Source organism: Pituophis catenifer, unplaced genomic scaffold (assembly GCF_029215685.1).
Source record: "Pituophis catenifer annectens isolate HBS135680 unplaced genomic scaffold, rPitCat1.0.hap2 SCAF_10, whole genome shotgun sequence".
Classification (NCBI taxonomy): Eukaryota; Metazoa; Chordata; class Lepidosauria; order Squamata; family Colubridae; genus Pituophis; species Pituophis catenifer.
The window spans coordinates 1,655,362-1,679,527 of record NW_027256890.1 but is presented as its reverse complement, the minus strand read 5'-3'; the positions used below and the strand labels follow the sequence as shown (position 1 = coordinate 1,679,527).

Sequence of the window (24,166 nt, the reverse complement as noted above, 5' to 3'; positions counted from 1 at the left end):
GGTTAGAGAATGGGGATCGGGGTGCTTGGCAACTGGTCGAAGTTCAAACCAGACAGTGCGACATATTGTGGAACTTTGCCCTCTGGGCACATATCAGGGAAACTCCATCATGTATTGACTATATCCATGATGGCGAACCTATGGCAAGCGGGCCACATGTGGCACACAGCGCCCTCTCTGTGGGCACGCAAGCTGTCACCCCAGGTCAGCTCTGCCGCACGTGTGTGCCTCCTGCCGGCCAGCTGGTTGTCGGGTCCCTGCCACACATATGTGGGTGGTGTGGCATATTGGGGGGGGCATGAGTGTGGGAACCCTCCCACCCTGATAGGGCACCAGGATATATAAAATGAAAGCAACTTCCCCTCCTTACTAGCAATGATGAGGTTACCTAGTTTGGTAATGTGTGTCTAAAATTTGCTTTAATGCCTCCCAACTTTCTTTTATCAATTCTCCTCTCATATGGTTGATTGCCTTAGTTTTAATTGAAACATTAAACTCTTCTGTCATGTTCTCATCATACACTGAATAAATAATAATTAAATAAACTCCACATAAATATATCATCTATAAATTCTGTTTTGTACGTCTACGCATTGCATTTTTTAAAGCAGGGTTCTCCAAACTTGGCAACTTTAAGACCTTTGGACTTCAATTCCCAGAATGCAGTGGCTGGAGAATTCGGGGACCTGAAGTCCAGAAGTGCTTAAAGTTGCCAGTTTGGAGATAACTGTTTTAAAGCATGGGAAATTTGGTGTTATGAACTTTTTCTTGCCAATACCATTATTCTCTGTTAATGTTCTGAATGGGCAAATGCATATATACTTGGGATGTAATAGGGTCCCATGAGGGGGCATCTAACCCTAGATCTCACCCCCATAATCTTTCCTGGACCACTGCCACCAGCTACTTTGCCCCGGAGGAATCTTCTCTGAAGTTAAATCACTCAGTTGCTGCTCCCTCCCCTTTTTATGTTTGTAACTTAGCTGAGCAGAGGAAGATGCAGATGCTAAAGTCAAACCTTTTCAGAATGAAACTGCCGACTCAGTACAATTCTTTATTATACATACCAAGAAAGTAATAAAAACACCTAAAGGGTTTTTTTCTGTTCTTCCTGCTCACCTGCAACCTCCCCCCCCCAAGGCAAAACAAAAGGGAAACAGGTGAAACTATTTTTCACCAAACAATCAACATGCCAACCTGAATTCAGCAGCTTCTTGTCCCTAAATACAGTAGCTATGTCATTCCTGAGATTTCTGGCTTTGTGGCTTCTCCTTCCCTGGCCCTAAGCCAACCTGGAAGAGATGCTCCCATTCCTCCCAAGAAAAGCAAAAAACAAGGGCAGAATAGAGGGGGGGGCTCCCCTCCCCCCCTTTGGTCCCTTTCAAGCCTTCCTAGGGCTGAGACAAGGACTGGCCCAAAGTCCTTCAGCTGGCTATCATGCCCCAGGCAGGACTAGAACTCACTGTCTCCCCGTTTCTAGCCTGATGCATTCACTGCTACACAGAACCGGCTCTCCCTATCTCCTTTTAAATACCCATCTGAGAGAGAAATCTTCCTCCCCACCCCCCCAATTGGATTTGGGGTTTGATTTTCCTAAGCTTTGATTCTCTAGGCTACTTACTACCTAAATAAACAGCTGAAGAATGTAAACCTGACAGATCATGATTAGTTTTTAGATATGCAGAGAAATGGATGCCTTCCATGACCCGGGAAAGCAGTGAGCTCTGGCCTTGCTGCCTTCTTGATATAATCTGATTCACTGTTTCTTTTACTGCTTTTTTTTATCAGCTATTTTCTCTGAGTACTAAAATTTTATATTCTAAAGATTTAATGTTCCATTCTGCCATTCAATCTTGGCTTAATTCTTTGATCGGATCTGACCTAGTCCTAAAATCCTTATTTCCCACAGTAAAATGTGAAGACTTTCCTTTCCCTTGTAAGCTTCATCTCTTTTACAGGCAGCCTTCAATTTACCACAATGGGGCTGGAACTTTCTGTTGCTAAGCAATATGGTCACAATATTGTGATAATATTGTGATCACAATACGATGATTAAATGAATCATCATGTGACCTCACCCAAGTTTATGACCTTAATGCCATGGTCATTAAGTGAATCATCATGGTTGTTAAGCATCTCGGAGAGAGCGCAACTTCCTCTTAGCCCCGAGACACTGGCCTGGCCCGACCATTTCTCTCTGCTGCTGCTGTTGGCGCCTCCATTGCCTGCCTGCATGCTTCACAATGGGGGAGACGGCGTCCCCTTTTCCTCCTGGAGCCCATTATGCGGAGCATCGGTTGCAGCCGGGTTGGGCAAGTGTCTCGGGGCGGAGAGCAGGTTGTGCGTCTCCCTGAGTGACCAAGGTGCGTTCAGCACCAACAAAGGCCAAAGAAGCGCCTGCAGGATCCAGAGACCGCTGGAGAATCAGAGAGAGGGAGGGAGGGAGGGAGGGAGGGAGGGAGGGAGGGAGAGAGAGAGAGAGAGAGAGAGAGAGAGAGAGAGAGAGAGAGAGAGAGAGAGAGAGAGAGTTGAGAGAAAAAGAAAGAGATGAGAGAGAGAGACAAAGAGAAGGGGAGAGAGATGAGAGAAAGAAAGGAGGAGAGAGAGAGAGATGAGCCAGATACAGAGAGAGAGAGAGAGAGAGAGAGATGAGAGAGAGAGACAAAGAGAGGGGGGAGAGATGAGAGAAAGAGATAAGAGAGAGAAAGATGAGAGAGACAGACAGAGGGGGGAAAGAGAAAGAGAGATGAGAAAGATGAGACAGAGACAGAGAGATGAGAGAGAGAGAGAGAAAGAGATGAGACAGAAAGACAGACAAAGAGAGAGAGAGAGAGAGAGAGAGATTTTTCTTTCTTTCTTAGGCCAAACTAAGTGCCAGGACCCCATCCCGTCACTGGCAGTCGAGGCACTTCAGTGAGCGGCGCACTGGATTTGTATTAGTGGTCCGTGGGATTTAAAATTATGAATTTAGTGGTTCCTGAGGTTGGTGACCCCTGCTCCAACCTTGGCAATTTTAAGCCTGGAGGACTTCAACTCCCAGAATTCCCCAGCCAGCTAGGTGGAGAATTCTGGGAGTTGAAGTCCTCCAGGCTTAAAGTTGCCCAGGTTGGAGACCCCTGCTCTAGAGTTACCCTGTGGTAAGATGGGCAGCCAATAAATTTAATAATATAATCATATGACCTCAGGACCCTGCAATCATGTAAATACATGTTAGTTGGCAAGTGCCTGAATGGTGATCACATGGCCACAGAAAAGGTGCAACAGTCATAAGTGCAAGCTCAGGTCATGTCTTTCTTTTTTCAGCATCCTCATAACTTTAAGCAGTCACCAAATGAATGGTCCTAAGTCAAGGTCTACTGTATTGGAACATTTGGATTTTACATAAACTCTTTTTTCACCGTTTTTTTTAATTAAAATTGCAGCACTTTTTTAATCTTTCAGCTATGTTGAGGCAGTGGTAACATGCACATACCGTGTGAAAGTATTGTTCTGCTCCTCCCAAGTCAGTTAGTTTCATGAAATGTCTCCCATTCTCAATTAATTGGCTTTCTGTGGGAGATCTGCTATCTTTCCAGCCATTAAATGCTGGAAAAACTTTCCATCTACAACTTTTTTTTTTTTTTTCTTAATTTGATTTATATGCCGCCCTTCTCTGGAGACTCAGGGCGGCTTACAGTGCGTTAAGCAATAGCCTTCATACTTTTGTATATTTTATACAAAGTCAGCTTATTGCCCCCACAATCTGGGTCCTCATTTCACCTACCTTTGAAAGGATGGAAGGCTGAGTCAACCTTGAGCCTGGCAAGATTCGATCTTACTTTAATTGCAGACAGCTGATGTTAAATTATAGAGCTCTGTCTGTTGAGCTATCCTTGTTCTCATACACCTCAGTTCATGGTGAGTTTGATAACTGAATTTGATCATCTTTACAATACAGGATGCGGTTTTGAGCAGTCTCTGTGTTGCCCCTTTGATCCAGTTTGCTGGCAGGAACCCTGTGCATGATTCATTAAAAGCATTCACACTTTAATTTACACTTAATGTACGACGATTGTAAAACTGGACAAATTGTATACCCCTGATTGGAGGTAACTGACAATGCTGCACATCCAGTTATACAAATCACAGAGGAAATACATTTTCTCCTAAATGCAAGCTCTGCTAACATAGAACAGACTTGCATTCTGCAGACATAATGTGTTTCACTATAATACATACTTTTTATTAAAGAGCAAATTGGGTTGTTTTTAAAAGGAAAGCAAGGTATTGTAAGACATGATGACAGGAATCATTTCAGTCAAGTCACAATTTTTGCCCTAAAACTTGGCACATTTTTTCCAATAATTTGTTCATAAACAATTGTGTACCTGTCCTCATTTTGGAACATGTCTTTAAAAATCAGAATTTTCTGGGATAATCTGGACTTGATATTGACAAGTTCACATTTTCAATTAATATGACGATAGACATTTGACATATAAATAATAAGAGGAGAACACGGCTTTGGAATATTAAAATGTCTTAAAAATGTGTTTCTCTCCAAACGTATACAGATCTTAATCATTTTGATGGAAGAGGATAAAGTTTGTTCTCCAACAGATTCTCTAAATAGTATTATTTTCTTTCACAAAAGAAATAGGCTTAGGATACTAATCTGATGCTAAATTTTTATTTATTGTAATCATTTCAAACCTTAATGATACATTCATTGATCATTTTTATGTTACAGCCATCCAGAGAAGGCATGGTGAACAAGATGCCTCTGGGAAAGCAGAGCCAACAATTGTGGCAAAGTCCAAAGACCCAATAAGTAGACCAGTTTTGGGGAATCTTCTCCAGGTTAGGAGAGGACAGTAGATAACTCTGCACCCCCTCTGAGCAGCTGCTCCTCCTGAGGAGACCACAGGGCATCAGTCTTCCATGGGCTTGAGTGCCAGGAGATATTTTGTTCACAACCATTGCAGAGGCTTTTAAAGGAGTCCTGCTTTAATTGTGCTGCTTCAGTTCAATTGTTTGAACTAAATTGTTCAAAAGTTTCTTTCAATTATTGACTCACACATAGTTGGTATGCTATTTTTCAGCTTGCTCAAAGTCAAGAGATAAGAGCACACAAACCAACTCAGAGTCTTAGGTGCTTGCTTGAATGAATTGCTTTCAAATAGGAGCAAACAAAAAAAAAAAGTCCAGAATTAATCTAATGTTCTGAGAGCTGGGTCAGAGTTGTCTGACAGTCCTATGGGTCAGAGCAGGGGTTCTCAATCTTGGCAAGATTGAGAGATTCAGGGTTTGTTACACAAACAGGGAGACCAGATGTTGCTTCCAAGCAAAGGGAACATGGGTCAGAACTGCTTCTTAAATGAGGCTGCAACCAGCTGTTATCAATCAAAAGATTTACTCCCTTGCTTGGCCAGAAGACTAATAGAATCTTATTTACCTTTTTGCTATTGATTTTATTTTTTTTGTTCTTAAATTTGCAATTAATTTTTCTTTTGTTCAGGGTTGAAGCAAAACTCAGCCAGGTGACTTTTCACACTTATTGTTCTAAATAATTTTAATTTCCAAAAATGATTAGAAGGTGAAGCTTGTGAACCTAGTATCTGTCATGGCCCAGAACTCAGACATTGAGAAAAAGGTGCCAGCAGAACTTGTGGGATGTCAGCCTCAGAAGACACAGAACTAAGAATAATCTGAGGCTGATCAAACACAGGAGCAGCTGGAGGATTCAGGTGAATTTCATGACATCAGGACACCACCCACCCACCCCCAATAGAGGGAAAAACAGAGCGACATCATTTTGATCTAACAAATGGATTAAAGGTCCAGTTAAATTTGAAATATTTACCTTTACCATAAAATTTTGAAATTAACTATAAAACATAGCTTTCTCATGGGAACCAGACTTATTTTGATTACCTTGGGTCAAAGCAAAGATAAGTATCTTTAAATTTTTTAGAAACTGGACATTAGGAGGGAATTAAAAATTCTAAGAAGTGGGGGGAATGACAAATCTGTTTTTTTATGTCGGTTAGTTGGGATTTTAAAAATGACACAAAATATCATTAACAAGGGAAATATTAAAGGAGAACTTTGAAAAATGGAGCCAGAAATTAGAAATTACAATATCAACCCAGTGTCAGTAATAATGTAATCTGATTCTATGGATGTCCAAAAAAGCTCAATGAGGGAATGACAGATATGGAACATTTTTTTCCTGACAAGATAAACTGGCGAAAATAATGATTTGGAAAAGGGTGCTTTATTTTATTCAATATACAAAAGAAATTGCCTGAAGTTTTAAAAATTAAAGGGGGAATACAAATGCCAAACCAAAGGAAAATGTTTTCTTATTGGATTAAAAAAAGAGGCTTGTTAATCTTTTGAAGAAGTCTATATGGTGGAATAAATAATTGAAGAAAAATCAAATCCTATAACAATATTTGGATGAACTATAAATTTAGACTGTTAGAAGTAAAAAGAAGAAATACAAGTTTATTTAATCAAGGTTAAATTAACACATTTAGTTTTGGGAACCTTTTAGCACCTTTTGCTGACAGAAATTGAAAAGTTGATAATTTTATAGGTTTCTTTATAGAAAAAGGAATGAAGACAATAATGTATCCTATAATCCAGGGGTGGGCAAATGTGGCCCTTTTACAACCTGTGGACTTCAACTCCCAGAATCCCTGAGACAACTGTCTCAGGAATTCTGGGAGTTGAAGTCCACAGGTTGTAAAAGGATTGTAAAAGGGCCACATTTGCCCGCCCCTGCTAATCTTGTAAGGGTAAAGAGTTACTAAATTTGTCTACATTTGTTGTAATGGAAGTTGGAAGTCACTTATTTATATACTTTTGTTTTCTTTATCATATTCCTTTTCTCTTTTTTCCTTGCCCTTTTTGGTATCTGTTTTTGTCTTAGTTTTTACTATTGTAATCAAAATCCTTTGATCAAAAATTATGTATCATGATCATTCTTTTGGTTATATATATACAAGTGGTAATTACCAGGCATGGCAATAAAGTAGATCAATACTGTGCTTTCCAAGTATAACCGTGGCGTCCTGCTGGCATGGAAATTCTCCAAATGGTATCTGATTATTTTTCAATGCATGCACTATATTTACTTATTGAGCTTGTTATACTGCTGTTATTGTCTCTCAGCAGCATGCACTAAGATAATATTTATATTTTTGGATTGATTTGTTTTTTTAGCCATACTATTTAGTAAAAAAAAAAAAAAGATCTAAGAACTTTGTTCAGATTTCTGCTGCTCTTCAGAAATGAGAGTATTCTAAAAAAGCGTGCTTCTGACTAGTACAGCTTTAATAGGTGAAGAACTACAGATTTTGAAATACATTTTAAGAAAATATATCCTGATAGAATTGTCAACTCCCATTAATGATAATTTCTAATAACCATGCCATGCTACCAATCTTGAAAGACCATTAGTGATATCAAGCCAAATGGGTTGCTGAATGCCTATTTCCAGGAAGAACATATGACCCCACAAAAAAGGTGCTAGGCTTTGAACTATCACATCAGCAACAGACAATCCTGAATAGGATTCGCACCTCACTCTCTCTATAAATGGGGCAAAGCATCCTCCCCTCAGTGTGACTGCAGGGTCCCTCATCAAACTGTAGATCACATTGTAACTGGCTGTGAGCTGAGGGCCTATACCGGCCCAATAGCAATAGCAATAGCACTTAGACTTATATACTGCTTCACAGTGCTTTACAAGCCCTCTCTAAGCGGTTTATAGGTAACAGTTAACAGTAACAGGTAACAGTAACAGAGTTGGAAGGGACCTTGGAGGTCATCTAGCGCAACCTCTTGCTCACACAGGAGACCTATACTAGGGATTCGAACCGCTTAACTGCTGACCTTTCTGATCGACAAGCTCAGTGTCATAGCCACTGAGCCACCTAGCCAGGCTAAGCATATTGCCCGCAACCATCTGGGTCCTCATTTTACCCACCTCGGAAGGATGGCAGGCTGAGTCAACAATGAGCTTGGTGAGATTCGATCTACCAAATTGCAGGCAGTCAGCAGTAATAGCCTGCAGTACTGCACTCTAACCACTGTGCCACCTTGGTTCTTGGTGAACCTTTTAACCTAGCTGAAATGTTAAGAGATATTGCTAGTCCATAAATAAATAGTGCTCTCAAGTTGAATGTCACCAGAACCTAAGGCCAGGTGCTCTTGCCAAAAACGAATACTTAAGAGTGGACAAGGTCTGCACCAAGCTTTGTGTAACGTTGTCTCTGCATTCTCAGATAGGGTCACAGCTACCAGCCTATGCCAACAAAGGGCATTTTGTGCCATAGAAGCAATTTGAAATTCAAACAATACATAGCACCGGGGTGAAATCTACTTACCTTCCCTACCAGTTCAGAAGTGCACGTGCCACGCAGGAAGTAACGACGACCTTGTGCCATCGGTACCTGTTTGTCCGAATCAATAGCATTTCACCCTTGCATAGCACCTTTCCTATGAATATGCATCAATTATGAAGTCAGATACATACATGTTTGTTCTCCATAGACCAGCATTCACTTGCAGGTAATTGGAACTACATTTTTCTCTATGAAGAACCATTTCAATACTCATACTGTATTGCATGCACACTGTATTTATCACAAAGGAAAATAAGACAACTCTCCTGTCTTTAAGTCTTCATTAACATTAACAAAAAAACTTATAAACAGATTTTAAAATTACAGTTACAATTTCCTTGCTAGCTAGTTGTCAGTTCCCAAAGAAACCTACCCTGTATATTGTTTTTTGGAACAATTGTGATGAACATGTGATCCAGACAGATAGATGGGCAGGCAGGCAAACATGTACATGACTGGCCATTTCTCTCTCTCACTCACACACACACACACACACACACACACACACACACACACACCAAACCCTACCACCCACCTATAAAAATGACCAAGACCAAAAATCAAAATTAACTGAAATGATCAACTGAAATAAATTCACATAAAATAAGGAATGTCATTTGTAATTAATTGAGCTCCCTTAGCCAATACAAATATTGCCTCTCTTCAATATTCAATCTCTCTTTTGAACACACAAGTTCATGAACAAACTATAGACACTGAAAGCAAAGATGTTCTGCATTACTGTGTAGTTGTTCTGTCCCCAACCACATGCACACACACCAACAGACGTTCAAGAGTTAAAGACCAAACCAGCCAGCAAAATCCTTTTCCTTATGATAACAGAACTTGGCAACAACCTAGTGGCTGCCTGCCAAGAGTTTATTATTTACGAAGAGGAGAGATAACTTCTCCCCACTCCTGGTACATCAAAAGAAACAGCTCAATAATTATGGAGTCAATCAAGTCCAGAGATAATCCAGCAAAGTCTATAGCAAAAGTCGGGCAATGAAGAATGGCGTGGAAGCTTTCAGCTTTGTTCGTCACAAGGTTTGACTGGCCACCACGCTCCCTTTTATATCCTGTGGGGTGTGGTCCAGTGACTCAACCTAATCTCGGGCACGCCTTTTCTTCTGTTGCACGCGCTTATCTCTGCGACGCTGGCGTGGATCCAGCCAAGACTCATTACCCTCATCACTGTCCATCTGTGGCTGCGTGGACGTGTTTGGCCCCAGCCCTATCTCTTGCCCTTCGGCGGACACCGAAGGCATTGCCAGAGAGGAGGGTCCTGGAGAGGGAGGCCTTGCCAACTCCTCTCCTGCCGATGACACAGGCTCAGGTAACGGAGCCACAACAGTAGTAAGTCCCACTGCAACATGTAAATATGCAATTCTCTTGGGGAGGAATGCATTCTGGCAGTGTAAATGATCAGTAAAACTGGAAAAGATATCCTTGGGGTATTGATCTGGTTTTCCTTTATTCTCCTCCTGTGTTTCTCTTGATACAGAAGCTAAATATCCATAATGAAAAAGCTCCTATGCCGTGTTCCAACATTACAAAAAGGGTTAAAAATCACTATGCAAACAAAGTTGTGTTTTTTAGAAGGTGCCACATTACTTATAGCTGCAGAGTTGATCATATTAAATTTTCAAAAAGCGGAACTGCAAAGAAACAAGTACAGAACTATCTTATTTGTATTTGGGAGACATGTTGCCATAATCTGGTTTTAGACTCCAAAAAGCTATTTCAGCAATTTCACCTACATCTAGTGTTCTGAATGATCCATGTTCAGAATGAATTTATCCCATTGTTTCATATGGTTTCTGAAACACATTTTTTGCATTTTAGGTGAAAGGAGTTATTTCTTTCTGTTTCCTTTGCTCCTCAGAAACATAGCCATGGTTATGGTTTCTGCATAAGCTTCTCACTCTTCTGCTGGATATGCTGTAAGCGGAGACTGGCTCTACTGCCTCCCTTGTAATATACCAGAGCTAACAGCAGTTACTAATATTATTACTACTAATTGGATGTTTAGAATACCTTTCCACCTAGCAATGTCCCTCATGGCATGTTGAAATGCAGCACAATTTAATAAAAATATAATGGACATGATTGCAAATAAAAAACTTCAAGCAATAACTATACTTAAAGAAAAAAAAATCAATATTGAAGTCAAGGAACATTAATTTCCTGATCAATTCAGGAAACACAAGTATAAGCGACACCCAAATTCTTCCCAGGCACATTTAAACATAATAAAACGTTTAATATGTCTGGAGATATATGCAAGTATACAGAGACAGAATCCAACTGTGTCCAGCCAGGCTAATCCATTCTTCATTTGCTTTAACAACTACACCATCACAAAGCCAGCCTATGCTGTAAGAAGATTACTAGGGCAGCTTTTAAACTCTCAAGAACCGAAGCTGAACATAAGACAACAGCATAGCCAAATATAAACCCATCACAATTAAACATTTAAGCCAGTTATCAACACATCTATAAAGTATGGAATCATGCTATCTGTATCATACATAAACTTGGTTTAAACATGTACAGGTACTTACAAAATTACAAATCTGATTTATTTCAAGCCTGAAATAACGCAGGGCACTTCAATATGATCCATTGGAACAAAACTTGAAGTCTCATGAAAAATATTTTTTGAGTACAGGAAGTCTTCCACTTATGATCACAATTGGGTCCAGAATCTCAGTCACTGAGCAAATTGGATGCAAAGTGAGAAACCGTGTGACCACGTCACTCAATGACCACAATCCCAGCTCTTCCAGTTGCACTCCTAAGCAATCCCATGGGTGACTAAGCGAAGTACCAGAGAGAGGGCCCAGGCCTCCCAGGCTGGGGTGGGTAGGGAGAGGGTATGTGGGGGAAAATGATCATTTATTTATTTATTTAATTAATTTGTATACCGCCCTTCTCCCAAGAGGGACTCAGGACGGTGAACAGCCAAAATTAAAATACATACAATACAAAAGTTAAGATAATTAAAAGAGATTAAATCAATCGGCCTCCCAATTTAAAACCCCAAGTCTATAAAATTTAAAAATCCCATTAAAAATCATTTAGGCTAGGCTGGCTTGGTGGAATAAATAAGTCTTCAGGGCCTTACAGAGGGTCCGGAGGTCCGGGATCAGTCGTATTCCAGGAGGTAGCTCATTCCACAGGGCGGAATGACCATCATTCTGGATGGGTCAGAACCAGGCATTTGTTAGCATTTCCACCCCTCTGAAGGAAGAAACAATAGCAAACAGCTACATTCTGAGGCTTCCAGAATGCTGGGGTTCACTAGTGTTTTTGCCAGATTTCAGGTCCATTCCTCCAGCAGGTGGAGGAGAATTCCCTCAGCATGCTGGGGGAACAGACATCAGCTCTACCATCCAGTCCACTTGCCGACTTCCCCGCTGGCTTCTCCACTGACTTTCTAGGGAAGCTAGCAGAGAAGACTGCAAATGGCAAACATATGATTGATTGAAGGGCACCTGGCAATCAGTCGTCAATGCAAACAGGTTGCCACCCCAATGTGATCATGTGACTGGGGGGCAATGTTTTATGACAGCCATAAAATGCCTTATCCAAGGCCGCCGTAACTGCAAACGGCCATTAACATCCAGCCATAAATCAAGGACTACTTGTATTTATTTCAAGCTCAAAACAAAAGTTCAATTTTTAAGATATTTTCTATTATCAAGACTGTTGGAATAACACTCTTCAAAGTTCATTTTGAAATCAGACTCTATTTATAACTTATAATACAGAAAACAGCCCTTATTAGGCTGGAATATTTTGAGGTGCTGAACCCTTGATTTTTCTCAATAGAGGAATAAAACATACAGCAACAATCCCAAATGCTCTCATTCTTTTATATCTCATATAAACTGGAAACATCTGCTTCTAATTTTAAAATTAAATGCATCTCAGTGACATTCCAAACTCAAGGAACTGTGATTAATTTAAAGCTAGAATTAGGTACTTGCACACAGCTATTCTCATGCGAGACAGAACAGAAAACAAACTATACAGTCCTAGAACCATGGATTGCAACAATATGGCTCATTACTGGCCACAGAGTACCTACATATAAGATGACTACCTCCATCATGGGAATGAATGAATGATTTATAAGTTTATAAGTTCATACATACATACATTAGGTGGAAATGTGGGTTGTCTGGTTTTAGCTTAGCATGTTGTTTAAACTCAGTTCAGCGAGATTTGCAAATCAGAATCTATGGATGTAAGAAAACAAGGAACTATGGCTTACTAAACCTATTATGGATAAAGCTAACCTAATTCAAAAGCGAAATCCCAAATTGGCTTAGAACATGGTACAAGTTCCCACTTCTGCAAATGTTGCTAGTGATTTAAATCTCAAAAAATATGGCAAGTATCTGCCATGATACATGATACTTCTAAAGAATCTAGTATGAAACATAAGCCAGTTTCCCAGATGTCCTTTAAAAATTGTTTCCGTATTTTCCCAGAGTCACTTTGTGCGAGTTGGGTGGCTAAATAAATTTGTTTAATAAATTAAATAAATATTTCAGAAAGCACCCTTTTTAGAGAAATTTTAGAGAAAGAGTCCCTAAATCATGTTAATTCCACAATCTATGTTATATTTATACGTGGTATAAAAACAATGCAAGTCATTTATTTCAATATGGTATATATTTTATGCATCCATTTTCAAGAATGACATCATCAGAGTTCATCCTACCAGTTACTTCCCACTGATTATACACTCATACATATCATACATGTCAAACCTTTAGTATCTACCTCAACTGATAGAGATTTTTTGCAAGGACAAATCTCATAAGTTCCTTCTATAAGAATAAAATGAGGAGGAGGAGGGGGAGACCACCACTAAAGGAAGCATCTCTGCCCATAGATGCCTGAAACAACAATCTGGAAGCCAAATGTTTCAACCTATGACCATTCTGCAGTTTAATATACTAGTTTACATGACGATCTAGTAACCCATGTAGTCTTTTCTGCCCCTGGCAGGGATGTCCTCTCCCTCTACGTATGTTAAATTGAAAAGTAACCAAACAAACTACTTTGCCTATTATGGTTATTTGCTTTCTCCTCCTTAATCAACCCTAATTCCCCATCAGATGAAGGGCATGCTTAAGATTTAATACATTAGTAACTTTAAAGGTGCGATAAAATTCTTTTTGCAATAACAGACTTTTAACAGCTTGAGGACACTTAAATTGGGCTTACTATGGCGACTGCCAACTATAAATCTGTTTTGATGGCAAAGTAAGTATAATTAAAGTGCATTTAGGGAGAGTGACGCAACAATGCATCCAATCACCAACTCCAGGTGGGCACGTCTGGAATTTTCAAAGCATCTTATTTTATGTATTTATTTAATTTCGATAGCCGCCCATTTCAGAAAATGACTCTGGGAGGGAAGGAACTTACAAGAACTTGCATAAAATGGTTGATGTAAGCAATCACTGCCAGCCACAAAACTCCCATTTAGCCAAAGGCAAGCTATTGAAGTTGCTCCTCAACAATGTCTACAGCTTCTCTCCTTCTCCAGCTACTGTGTTTCTGGGCAGGTGGGCACGCTCCCAAACAAAACTCTAGGCAGCAGCCGCTTATCATTTTTATATTTTTATATTTTATATATGGGAGCTGCTACAGGCCCAGAGGAATTCTTGGAGACTGAGATTATAAATTAAACTTAGATTTTGCTTTGCAGTATACTAGTTTCCATTTTTTGTTTTTGTTTTTTTAATTAAAAGAATCTTAAAATCAGGTGTGGCAGAGGGCTTGGCAAATACCCAATGGTATCACCAGGGACATTTGCAGCCAAAGGCATTAAACAGGAATATAATGAATGCAATACAAGTTAAATTTGAGGAATAGAATGCTTACAGTATTCTATATTTTAGACAATATTCTTCATGCTGGCGGGATGTTCCATAGTTGGGCCCCAATTACAGGAACCAGACTCAAGCTCACATTCAACCTCAGAAGCTCTCTGGTGGACATTAGGATTCAGCCTCTCAGCATAATCTCCCTCACAGGGTGCTCGCAGTACAGGCACAAAATCAGGAGCATGTATTTTGTGTGCAATTTGTAGGGCATGTTATAAGCTAAAGCGCCTTCACTTTTTAAAAATGACAATTTAAGAGAAACAAAACATTGTTGAGTTTTGACAGAATTCTCAGTCTCACGAGGCAGATCGGATCTGACTCCACAGAAAAACTAGAACAGCGGGTCCCCGGAAGGCTTAGCAGACAGGCGGGGTGGGTGGGGAGTGGCAGACACCTGCGTGAATGTGCGCACACCTCCATTTGCACAGGGGCACATGCACTGCTTGCACAAATTGAGCTTTGTACGCAAGCACCCACTGCCCGGTTCCGAATAGGCTGCAGCCTGGTAGTGGGCTACGGCCTGGGAGTTGGGACCCCTGTTCTAGAATATACTATATTGAGATAGGCTACAGTAACAGAATTTTGCATTCTGATGTTTACTTTCTGTCCCTCTTACACCTCACTGAGTCAGGGAGGAACCAACCAGAGCTGCTTCCTAACTCTAACTCCTCAATTCTACCCTTCTGGTTTCTGTAAGGGGTTTCTGAATATTCCCTTCAAGGCGATTTCCATTCCAAATTTATTACAAATCAGAGTTTTAAACAAAATACTTTAAAAATAAGAATTAAAAATACAAAACAGGACAAGAATGTTGCAATTGACAGCAGATTGATGGGTAATCAGTGTGCTAGTTTTACAGGCCATAACAGAATTTGGCTACATCCAAGAAAACTAAATCATACTCATCTCATACTAGTAAACACACATAAAAATGACCAGAATTCCTGAGGTGTGTTATCAAGAAAGACGATATAAGGCTGTTCTTAGGATACTTACAGAGGGTATAGTACAGGGGTCTCCAAACTTGGGAACTTTAAGACTTGTGGACTTCAACTCCCAGAAATCCCCAGACAGTTGTTAAAAAATGTCATTGGTTGTTAAGCGAATGGAGTGCCAAATAAGGAGGATGGGTGCCTCAGGGGAATGGAGGAGACCCTGGGAAGCCTGGCACAGGCCTCATACAAGTGTCTCTCCACTCAGGAGCTGAAAATCGTCCCTGCCAAAATCCATGCAGTTTTAACCCCTAAGTGGAGAGATGCAAGCAGCCGGCACTGGGCCTCTCTACTCCCTAAGGCACACCATGCCCCTTACCTCATCACACCACCTCTCAACTCAAGAATTAAAACCTCTGTTGGATTTCAACTTCCTGTTGTTTCTGGAGGCTGGCTGAAAAAGTGAAGACTGGTCATCGAGTTACTTTTTCATCACCACCTTAACTGCAGATGATCGCTAAACAACGATCAGGCAGTCACTGAATGAAACCTCTGTTTGCTGTAACTGCAATGGATGTCCTCCTAGAAACTGACATTTCTGAGATTTACACAGGTAGTCCTTAAGTTAAGTTATGATCAGTGGCCTAGCAGACATTCAAAATTGTGACTGACTTACCTGACGGATACTTACAATTTGGATTCCAAAAGTTGCTCTCCCTCCAAAGTCATGTTCTGTACTTTAAGCCTTGACTACCAAGCCACAGATTAGGACCGTTTGCAGCATCCCACACTCACCTCACAGTGTTTTATGACGATTTTGCTGAAAATTGGATTTACTTCTGATATATGGTGAAACTGCCCATAGCAAATCACGGGTTCACTTAACAACTGTGGTGGTTGCTCTTCAACCCTGGTGTTCGCTTAATGACTGCCACAATCATCGTTATGACCAAAAAAGGTCATTATGACTCTCATGAGTATGACCATGATGGGCATACTTCATTACGGTCATAACCCGAGGACTACCTGTAAAACCGTCTCAGTCTGTCTTGATTCTTAACTGTCCTCAATATTCATTTACTTATTTATCAAACATGTATAACCACTCGTCTCACCAAAACTGACTGAGTGGCATACAACAATGAAGTAAACCAACAGATACAAAAATATAAAGATCTCCATTATAATTAATGTATATATATACACACACCCTAAATGGAGAGAGATCAGAATGGCCTTTTCAACAACAGCATGTCTCTGGCTCCCTGGGAACCCCAGGCATGAAAACATAACCAGATCTTGAGGGATTTCTGAAATGGCAAAAGTGATGGAACTGATCTCATTTTGGGGGGAAGCAAGTGTTGTGGTCCGCCAGCAGCCTGCGGAGTTGGCAGCAGAGTCGGACAGCGATAAGGCTGAGGAAGAACATGGGCCAGTCCTGGAGGCTGGGGAAGGCCCAGATAAGGGCTCTGCATCGGAGGCAGAGATGGGGCCAGGGCCATCGGGGAGTGATGCGCGGACTCCAGAGCCTCCAGAGACTGGTAGGAGTGAGGCAGAGAAACAGGAGGAGCCTGTTCCTAAAGCACGCATGAGAAGAGCTGCCAGAAGGCAGGAGCAGCTCAAGCAAAGAGGACAACTCGGGAGTAGGGCCAAGAGGTGATTGGCCCCTCCCATAAGGCTTAAAACAGACCAGCAACGGCGTTTGGGCTTTGCCGGAAAACAACATTGGTAGCTTCGTCTTCTTCATCTACGTCTTGCATTTATTTTTGTATCTGGGACTTCTGAATGTTTGCCAAGAAAGACCTTTGGCAGTTTGCCTAATTGGATCAAGGTTTGCAATAGGACTGAGGAATTTGTGTTGGGAGGAATTTGCTTTAATTTAGTTGAAAGACGCTGGGAATGAAGTAATTCCCAGCTGTTCAAAATAAAGTTTGTTTGTTTTTTTTCACTGACTGATTTTCCTACTACTTACTTGGGCCTGGGTCACAACAGCATTTTCCAGGAGGCAGGTGCTCCTGGGACCCACCAAATGTAGGCAGAGGTCTTCTCTGCCAGATCTAATAAGATAAATTGATATGATCAAGAATGGAATATGGAAAGCACTCATCAATACCTATGAGTTTTTTCAGTCGCCATGCTATGATGTACGCATGCACCCGTTTCAACTTAAGTCAATGCTGCCTCCCAACTTAATATACTTGGAACACAAGATGGAACATAAACCTTAAGTTATAAAGTTCCAACTGGGCACTGAACAGTAGTTACACATGAGCCTTATCTATAATAATGTACCAATAAAAATTCCAAGAAAAACTTCCGTGTTTTAAATCTGGCATTAACTCAAGGCTGAGTTGCTGTATATCAATAAGTGTCCAGAAACATTGGTTCCACTAGTCTGCCTGAATGGAGATATCCTCCCTCCGAAGGAATTGGTTTACAGTTTGGGAGCCCTCTTGGGAGTCATGTTAAAGGAGTCTTTTGCCCAGGTTCCTCAGGTGTGTCAGCAGTGACCCAATCTGCTTCTACCACTATCCAACTGATAGCTTAATGTACACTGCATAAGGCAGCCCAGAATGGCATCTGATCCAAAAGACAGCACTGGGATCATTGCAGAGTTAACTGCAAGGTAAACTCTTTTCTAAAATCACTGCATTGGCCATCTGCAGAATTTGGGGTCCAAGTCAAAGTGTCATTATTACTACAGATCATAAAGCACCAGGATAGATTCAGCACCTCCTTGCCAGGATGGAAACTTCAGAAGGCCCACAATGACTCACCCTCTCAACAGAGATTGGTAGAAAAGTACCAGACAGCAGCCCTTCCTGTTGTGGCCCCCCCACACTTCAGAAATCTCAACTCCCAAGTGACTACCGAGCCCCCCACCTCCATTGGTCCTATTCCACATTCATTTACAGAAACATTTGGGGGAGGTGTTTTAGTTTTTATAAAATGTTTTGTATTCTTTCATATCTGTACTCTGTTAATAATTTGCCCAGAATTCCAATTGTAAGTAAGTAAATAAATGTTTCATCTAAGCTACATGTAGTCCTTGACTTACAACATTCATTTAGTGATTGTTATAAGTTACCACAGCATTAAAAAAAGTGACATGACCATTTTTTCACTTATGACCATTGAAACATCCCCATGGTCATGTGATCAAAAGTCAAATCTGACTCATATTTATGGACAGTTGCAATGTCCTGGGGTCATGTGATCCCTTTTTGTGATCTCAATGGGAAACCCAGATTCACTTTATAACTGTGTTACTATGTTAACAACTGCAGTGATTCACTAAACAACTGTGGCAAGAAAGGTCGTAAAATGGGGCAAAATTCACTTAACTGTCTTGCTTAGCAACAGAAATTTTGGGCTCAAATTTGATCGTAAGTCAAGGACTACCTGTATTGCAGCTTAATACTGAGAGAAAATTGATGACATTCAGCTGCCCACATTTGAATCTGCTTCTGTGGTCATTTTCAGTCACATAATAATTTTGACGCAATTGTAAAACAATGTACTTAAAAATGCAATGTTTCAACAATGAAATGTCCACATTTAGCAAACACAAAGTCTATTAAGTATAGATGATTTATATAAGAGCTACAGGTTTTCAGCAATCTAGAACCAAAATGACAAGTCCCCATTTTCTGATTTGGAAGCCAGTGTTGTTGTAATGTGGATACAGTAAAAAAATAACAAAAGTAACAATATTCTACAAGGAAATGGGAGAAACTCAAAATCTGAACCTGAACACTGCAATATATGTCCACAGCCTCCAAATGCAATTTTTAATTAAAAGAGCAATTTGAACCACATTTTCTCTATCCAAAATGCCACATTAGTCCTACACTATAGCTTGGGAATTCTCACCTCTTGGATCAATTACATCACTATAAAATTCAGATTGCAGTCCTAAGCACATTGACACAAAAATTAAAGAAATTACTACATCATGTCAACTTCGTCTAATTTAGCATTCTAGATCACAGAGTGGTCAATCTGGTATTTAAGATCAGCTGGTCATGATTTTTGGAAACAGAACATAAAATAACATCAATAATAATTGATTCTCTGTGACTTGATCCAACCCCCTAAATCAGCCACAAGCTATCACATCAGGAATACAAGGGCTTCTATATTTTTAACCATGGATTATGTAAACAGATCCTCCCTTTAAATATTGTTGAATTTCCCTATATTTAATTTTAATAGATAAACCTATGCTTTAATATTGCGGTTTACAATGCATTATAGCATACTTTTATGTATATACCTGCTTATTAGGGCTTTTGGCCCCCCCAAGCGGTGTTGTTCTATACAAAGCTGGCTTATTGCCCCCACAATCCAGGTCCTCAATTTACCTACCTCGAAAGGATGGAAGGCTGAATCAACCTTGAATCTGGTGAGATTTGAACTCGCACTAATTGCAGGCAGCTGGCAGCTAAGTGCTAGCACTTAACAGCACTTAGTCCGCTGCACCACCGAGGCTCTTCTAGGCCACTGTCTTTCTTCACTGGGAAGGTGTTTCAGCCCCTTGATCATTTTGGATGCCTTTGTTGTGATTTTTCCTATTATACAATATTTATTTATTTATTATTTATTAATCAAATTTTTATACGCCCTACTCCCGGAGGACTCAGGGCAGTGAACAGCCAAGATAAAATACAGATAATACAAATATTAAAAAATCTCTTAAAATTATTAAATATTTTGGCTGAAACACAAATTAAAACACCCAATTTATAAAATCAAACGAATTAAAAATTTAAAAGAGGAGAGTTAGGCCAGGCCAGCCTGCTGAAATAAAAAAGTTTTGAAAGCACGACGAAACGTGCGCGGGTCCGGGATTCTCCATATCTCTGGGGAGAGCTCGTTCCAGATGGTAGGTGCCCCCGTAGAGAAGGCTCTCCCCCTGGGGGCCGCCAGTCGACACTGTTTGGCTGATGGCACCCTGAGAAGCCCCTCTCTATGGGAGCGTACTAGTCGGTAAGAGGCTATTGGTAGCAGAAGGCGGTCTCGTAAATACCCCGGTCCGATGCCATGGAGCGCTCTAAAGGTGGTAACCAAAACCTTGAAGCGCACCCGGAAGACCACCGGGAGCCAGCCAATATTCCACTTTTCAGGTATTATGGCGACCAGGGCTGCACATAACCTTCCAAGTGTGGTCCAATCATATTATAGTGGCTAGTTAATTTTTGGTTCCTTTAAGAATTTATTGGTTGGAACTTAACTTTTTCACAGTACCCATAATACTCTGGCTAATAATGATTATGTCTGTCTTCAAGAAACTCTTCCTTGTCACTCATCACCAGTTTGAATTGTACACATGAGAAATTTTTGAGGAAAAATGTGCCAGATGCTTTTTGCAATTGCAAACCGCATCTTTCATTATTCATCCCCTTTGGAGAGATCCTTTTGAAGTTCCCAGGGTCTTCTTTTGATTTTACAACTGATATCACTAGCAAACTGGCCAATTCTCTATTCAATTCTAAATCCAAATAAATTAAAAGCATACAAATATTGTGTCCATTTTGAACATCTATGGCAGGACCTGCTCTTTTATTGGATGGTTTTAAGATTTTATGAGAGCTTTGGATGAGGGAGACCAACAAAAGCTTTTTGAAATATCAAATAAACAATCTGTTGACTATAACCAGTCTACATGCTTGCTGATCTCTTTGTAGAAGCCATGTTGGTTCTTTAGAGCAAGCTTGTTCTTCTGTATGTATATTTAATTACTGCTTCTTCAATAATGCTTTTTATCATTTACTTAGAAAGGATATTATATGCCAGTCAATCCTGCCTCCTCCCTACATCCTTTTAAAACCTGGAGTTAATGATTTTCTAGTTTTCAGAAAAAGACATCAACTTTAAACAGAAATATTTCTGATAGAATAATTCTTTAAGAACTTCCAAGTGGATATTGTTGTGACTCAAGAATTTTTAAAAAATCTATCAATTGAGAGCCGATTTGGGGTAATTGTGAAAACATCAGGCAGGAAACCAGGAGTCCATAATTCCTAGTCCTGCCTTGGGCACTTTCTCTCAGCCCTAGGAAGGAGGCAATGGCAAATCACTTCTGAGAAAAACTTGCAAGAAAACCACAGGGACTTGCCCAGGCAGTCTCCAAGAATCAGACACAATTGAATAGAAGAAGAAATGAGGGGACCTTGGTCCTTGAATCACCTGATGATGTTAGCTAGTTGGTAATGAAACATCTGCAAGAAAAGACGTTCAGACTGTCCCAAGGACCCTTCGTTTCAACCCTGAGCCACAAATATTCTCCTTTGTTGAAGAACAAATGTCCTTAGTTATCATGGGTGTCAGGACTGAAATCTCAATCAGGATGTTAGCAATAGGTCATTTTAACTGGCATGTTGGCCAAAACATAACATTTCAAGTCAAATATTTTTCTAAGTAATTAGTTATCTCAATTTAACCACTATTCACTCTAACAGTTATACTCAGGTCAATGGTATCACTGCCTCACAAACATCCAGCTTTGGAATTAAGCCTACATTCCACTAATTTTCAGCCATATGACATCAGTTTAATTTATTTATTTTTATCCCTTTATTTTTATCAATAACTAAGGCAGCAAACATACCTAACAATCTTTCCTCCGCCTATTTTCCCCACAACATCCCTGTGAGGTTGTTGGGCTTAGAGAGCAACTGGCCCCAAGTCACTAAGTTAGCTTTCATGCACCTCCCAATCTCCAGGTTTCTAGCCTTAGTGCCTTAACCACTAGACCAAAATGGCTCTAACCAAATAACTGATCCTAACCTCACAAAAAGATCATCAAAGGAATATGAAAAATCACCACTTAACACAATAGCCATCCAAGCTTTTGTATTTACTGCTTTATGTGAGAATCTTATGTATGAAAACCAAATTCCCGACTACACTTAAAAACATGGTGTAATATTATGTCCATTCAAACCCCACTAGATCTTAGCTGTTTTTACACATTACACTAAACAATATACCATCATTTACAAAGTATAATGCTTGGGTTTACAGGATCCAATAATGAAAATAGATACCTAGTGTTTTATCAGTTGTACCGTTTATCAAAATTTGATCTTTTAACAGGAATATTCTAAATATTCTAAACCACTGGGAATTTGTTGGACTATAGTAGTCTGTAAGATTAGTAAATAAATAATAAAATTAAGCTACATTATGGCTTAGGGTGAACTGTAGTATGAATCATGCCTCTGTAAGAGTTCATCCTCAGAAGGCATTAACAGAAAGGACAGGGCTGCCTCTTCTCACAATTGCAGATTTCAGGGAAAACAGCCATTGTGAGACAGGTGCAAAGCTGCAGCCCCCCTGTTATTCCCCAGACATCACAAGGTTGCCCCCACAACTAGACAAGTTGCTAGGAGCCCCCATCAGCATGACAATAGGAAAGCCAGGCTCTCTTAATCCCTTTCCCCTCGGAAAATGGCCTTCAGCTCCCACTCGCTTTTGGGTTCTCCACCCAAACAAACCTGTTCCTGGCAGGAGGCACCTCGGAGACTGCCATAAAAGGCGCGCCGAGAGCAAACGGATGGAGCCAGGCAGCAGCCCGGTGCGATGTGCGTGCAGGTGGGATGCTCGGCTGCTCCAAGCCCGGAGCAGGGAGACGGTGGCAGCATCCCGGACGTTTCTCCGATGCCCGCCCAGCGGGGTTCCCAAGCCTGTCTGGCACACACACACACACACACACACACAGGCGCCTCCTCCTCCATCTTCCACCACCACCACCCCGACTGAGCGCCCCCGAATCGGCCACTTTCTAGGCCAACCACAGGCCCCGAATCGGCCCCGCGGCTCGGTCTTTGGGGGAGAGGGAAGCGCTGGTGGCCGAGGACCGCTGCCCAGCCAGGTGGGCCCTCCAGGTGCGCTCCAGGCCCAGCCGAGCGCCGGGGGGGAGGGGGAGGAGGGTCGCTCGGCCCCTTTTTTCCTCAGGGGGACAAAAGCTCCCAAGGCCGGAGGACCCCGGGCCGCCCCCCCCCACCACCACAACCGGAGCGCGGCGCCTCGGCAGCTCGGGGCGGCCCGAGAAGGGAAGGCTGCGAGCGGGGGCTCGGCCAGCGGGGCTCCCGGAGAGGCCGGGGGTCGGCGGCGCTCACCAGGAGTAGGTCTGCTCCGCCATGGCGCCGGCCCTCCTCCTCCTCCTCCTCCTCGTCGTCCTCCTCCTCCTCCCGCTGCCGCTCTCGGCTCCCTCCGCGTCTCGCGCTCAGCGGCGGCCCGGCTGCGGCTCCCGGCCCATCCTGGCGGCGATGGCGGCGGCGGCGGCGGCGGGGGCTGGGAAGGCGGTCCCCGCCCAAGCGGAGGCGGCGAAGCCTCAGCGGCGGCCGCGCCGCACAAACCCAGCTGCGCTCCAGCGCCGGCGGGCGCGCCTCATAACCGAGCGGGAGGGCGGCGGCGGCGGCGGCGGAGGGAGCGGATCGGGCCGGGCGAGCTCCTGAGGGGAGGCCGCTCGCTCGTTCTCGCGCGGAGGGGGCGGGGCTTGGCGGACGCGGGGCGGGGCGGAGGCGCGTCGCCCGCGCACGCACTCACGCACGCATCCCGCGCGAACCGGCGGCGCGTCACGTGGCCCAAACAGGCTCACGTGCCTCGGCGCAGCGCGTCGGGGAAGCCAGCGGCGCCTGGCGGAGAAAGGGACGAGCGAGATGACCCCGCCCACCCGGCTGCGCGTGCGCCCCGTGAGGAGCCGGCTTAGCGGCCTACTGCGCTTGCGTGGATTCTTGCAGGCCTGCCCGAGGGGAGCGTGGGGAAGTCGAGTTGGGCCCGTCGTCGGGCCGCCGATTGAGCTGCCCGGCGCGGGGAGCGCAGGGGTTCCGCTATCTCTCGCTTTTCGGACAGTAGAATCCGTCTGGAATCGTCCTTCCTATGTCCAAACAAAGCCAAACTGGCTGGGGAATTCTGGGAGTTGAAGTCC

General features: G+C 42.2%; 1 protein-coding gene across 1 annotated transcript in view; it reads right to left on the bottom strand.

Moving 5' to 3' along the window:
• Positions 1-23,402, bottom strand: part of SPPL3 (signal peptide peptidase like 3) — a 95,964-nt gene extending 72,562 nt beyond the window's left edge. The window contains exon 1 of the mRNA XM_070950974.1: positions 23,355-23,402. Within this exon, the coding sequence (XP_070807075.1) occupies positions 23,355-23,377 (23 nt within the window). The 5' untranslated portion in view covers positions 23,378-23,402. The remainder of the gene's footprint in view (positions 1-23,354) is intronic.
• Positions 23,403-24,166: the final 764 nt, after the last annotated feature.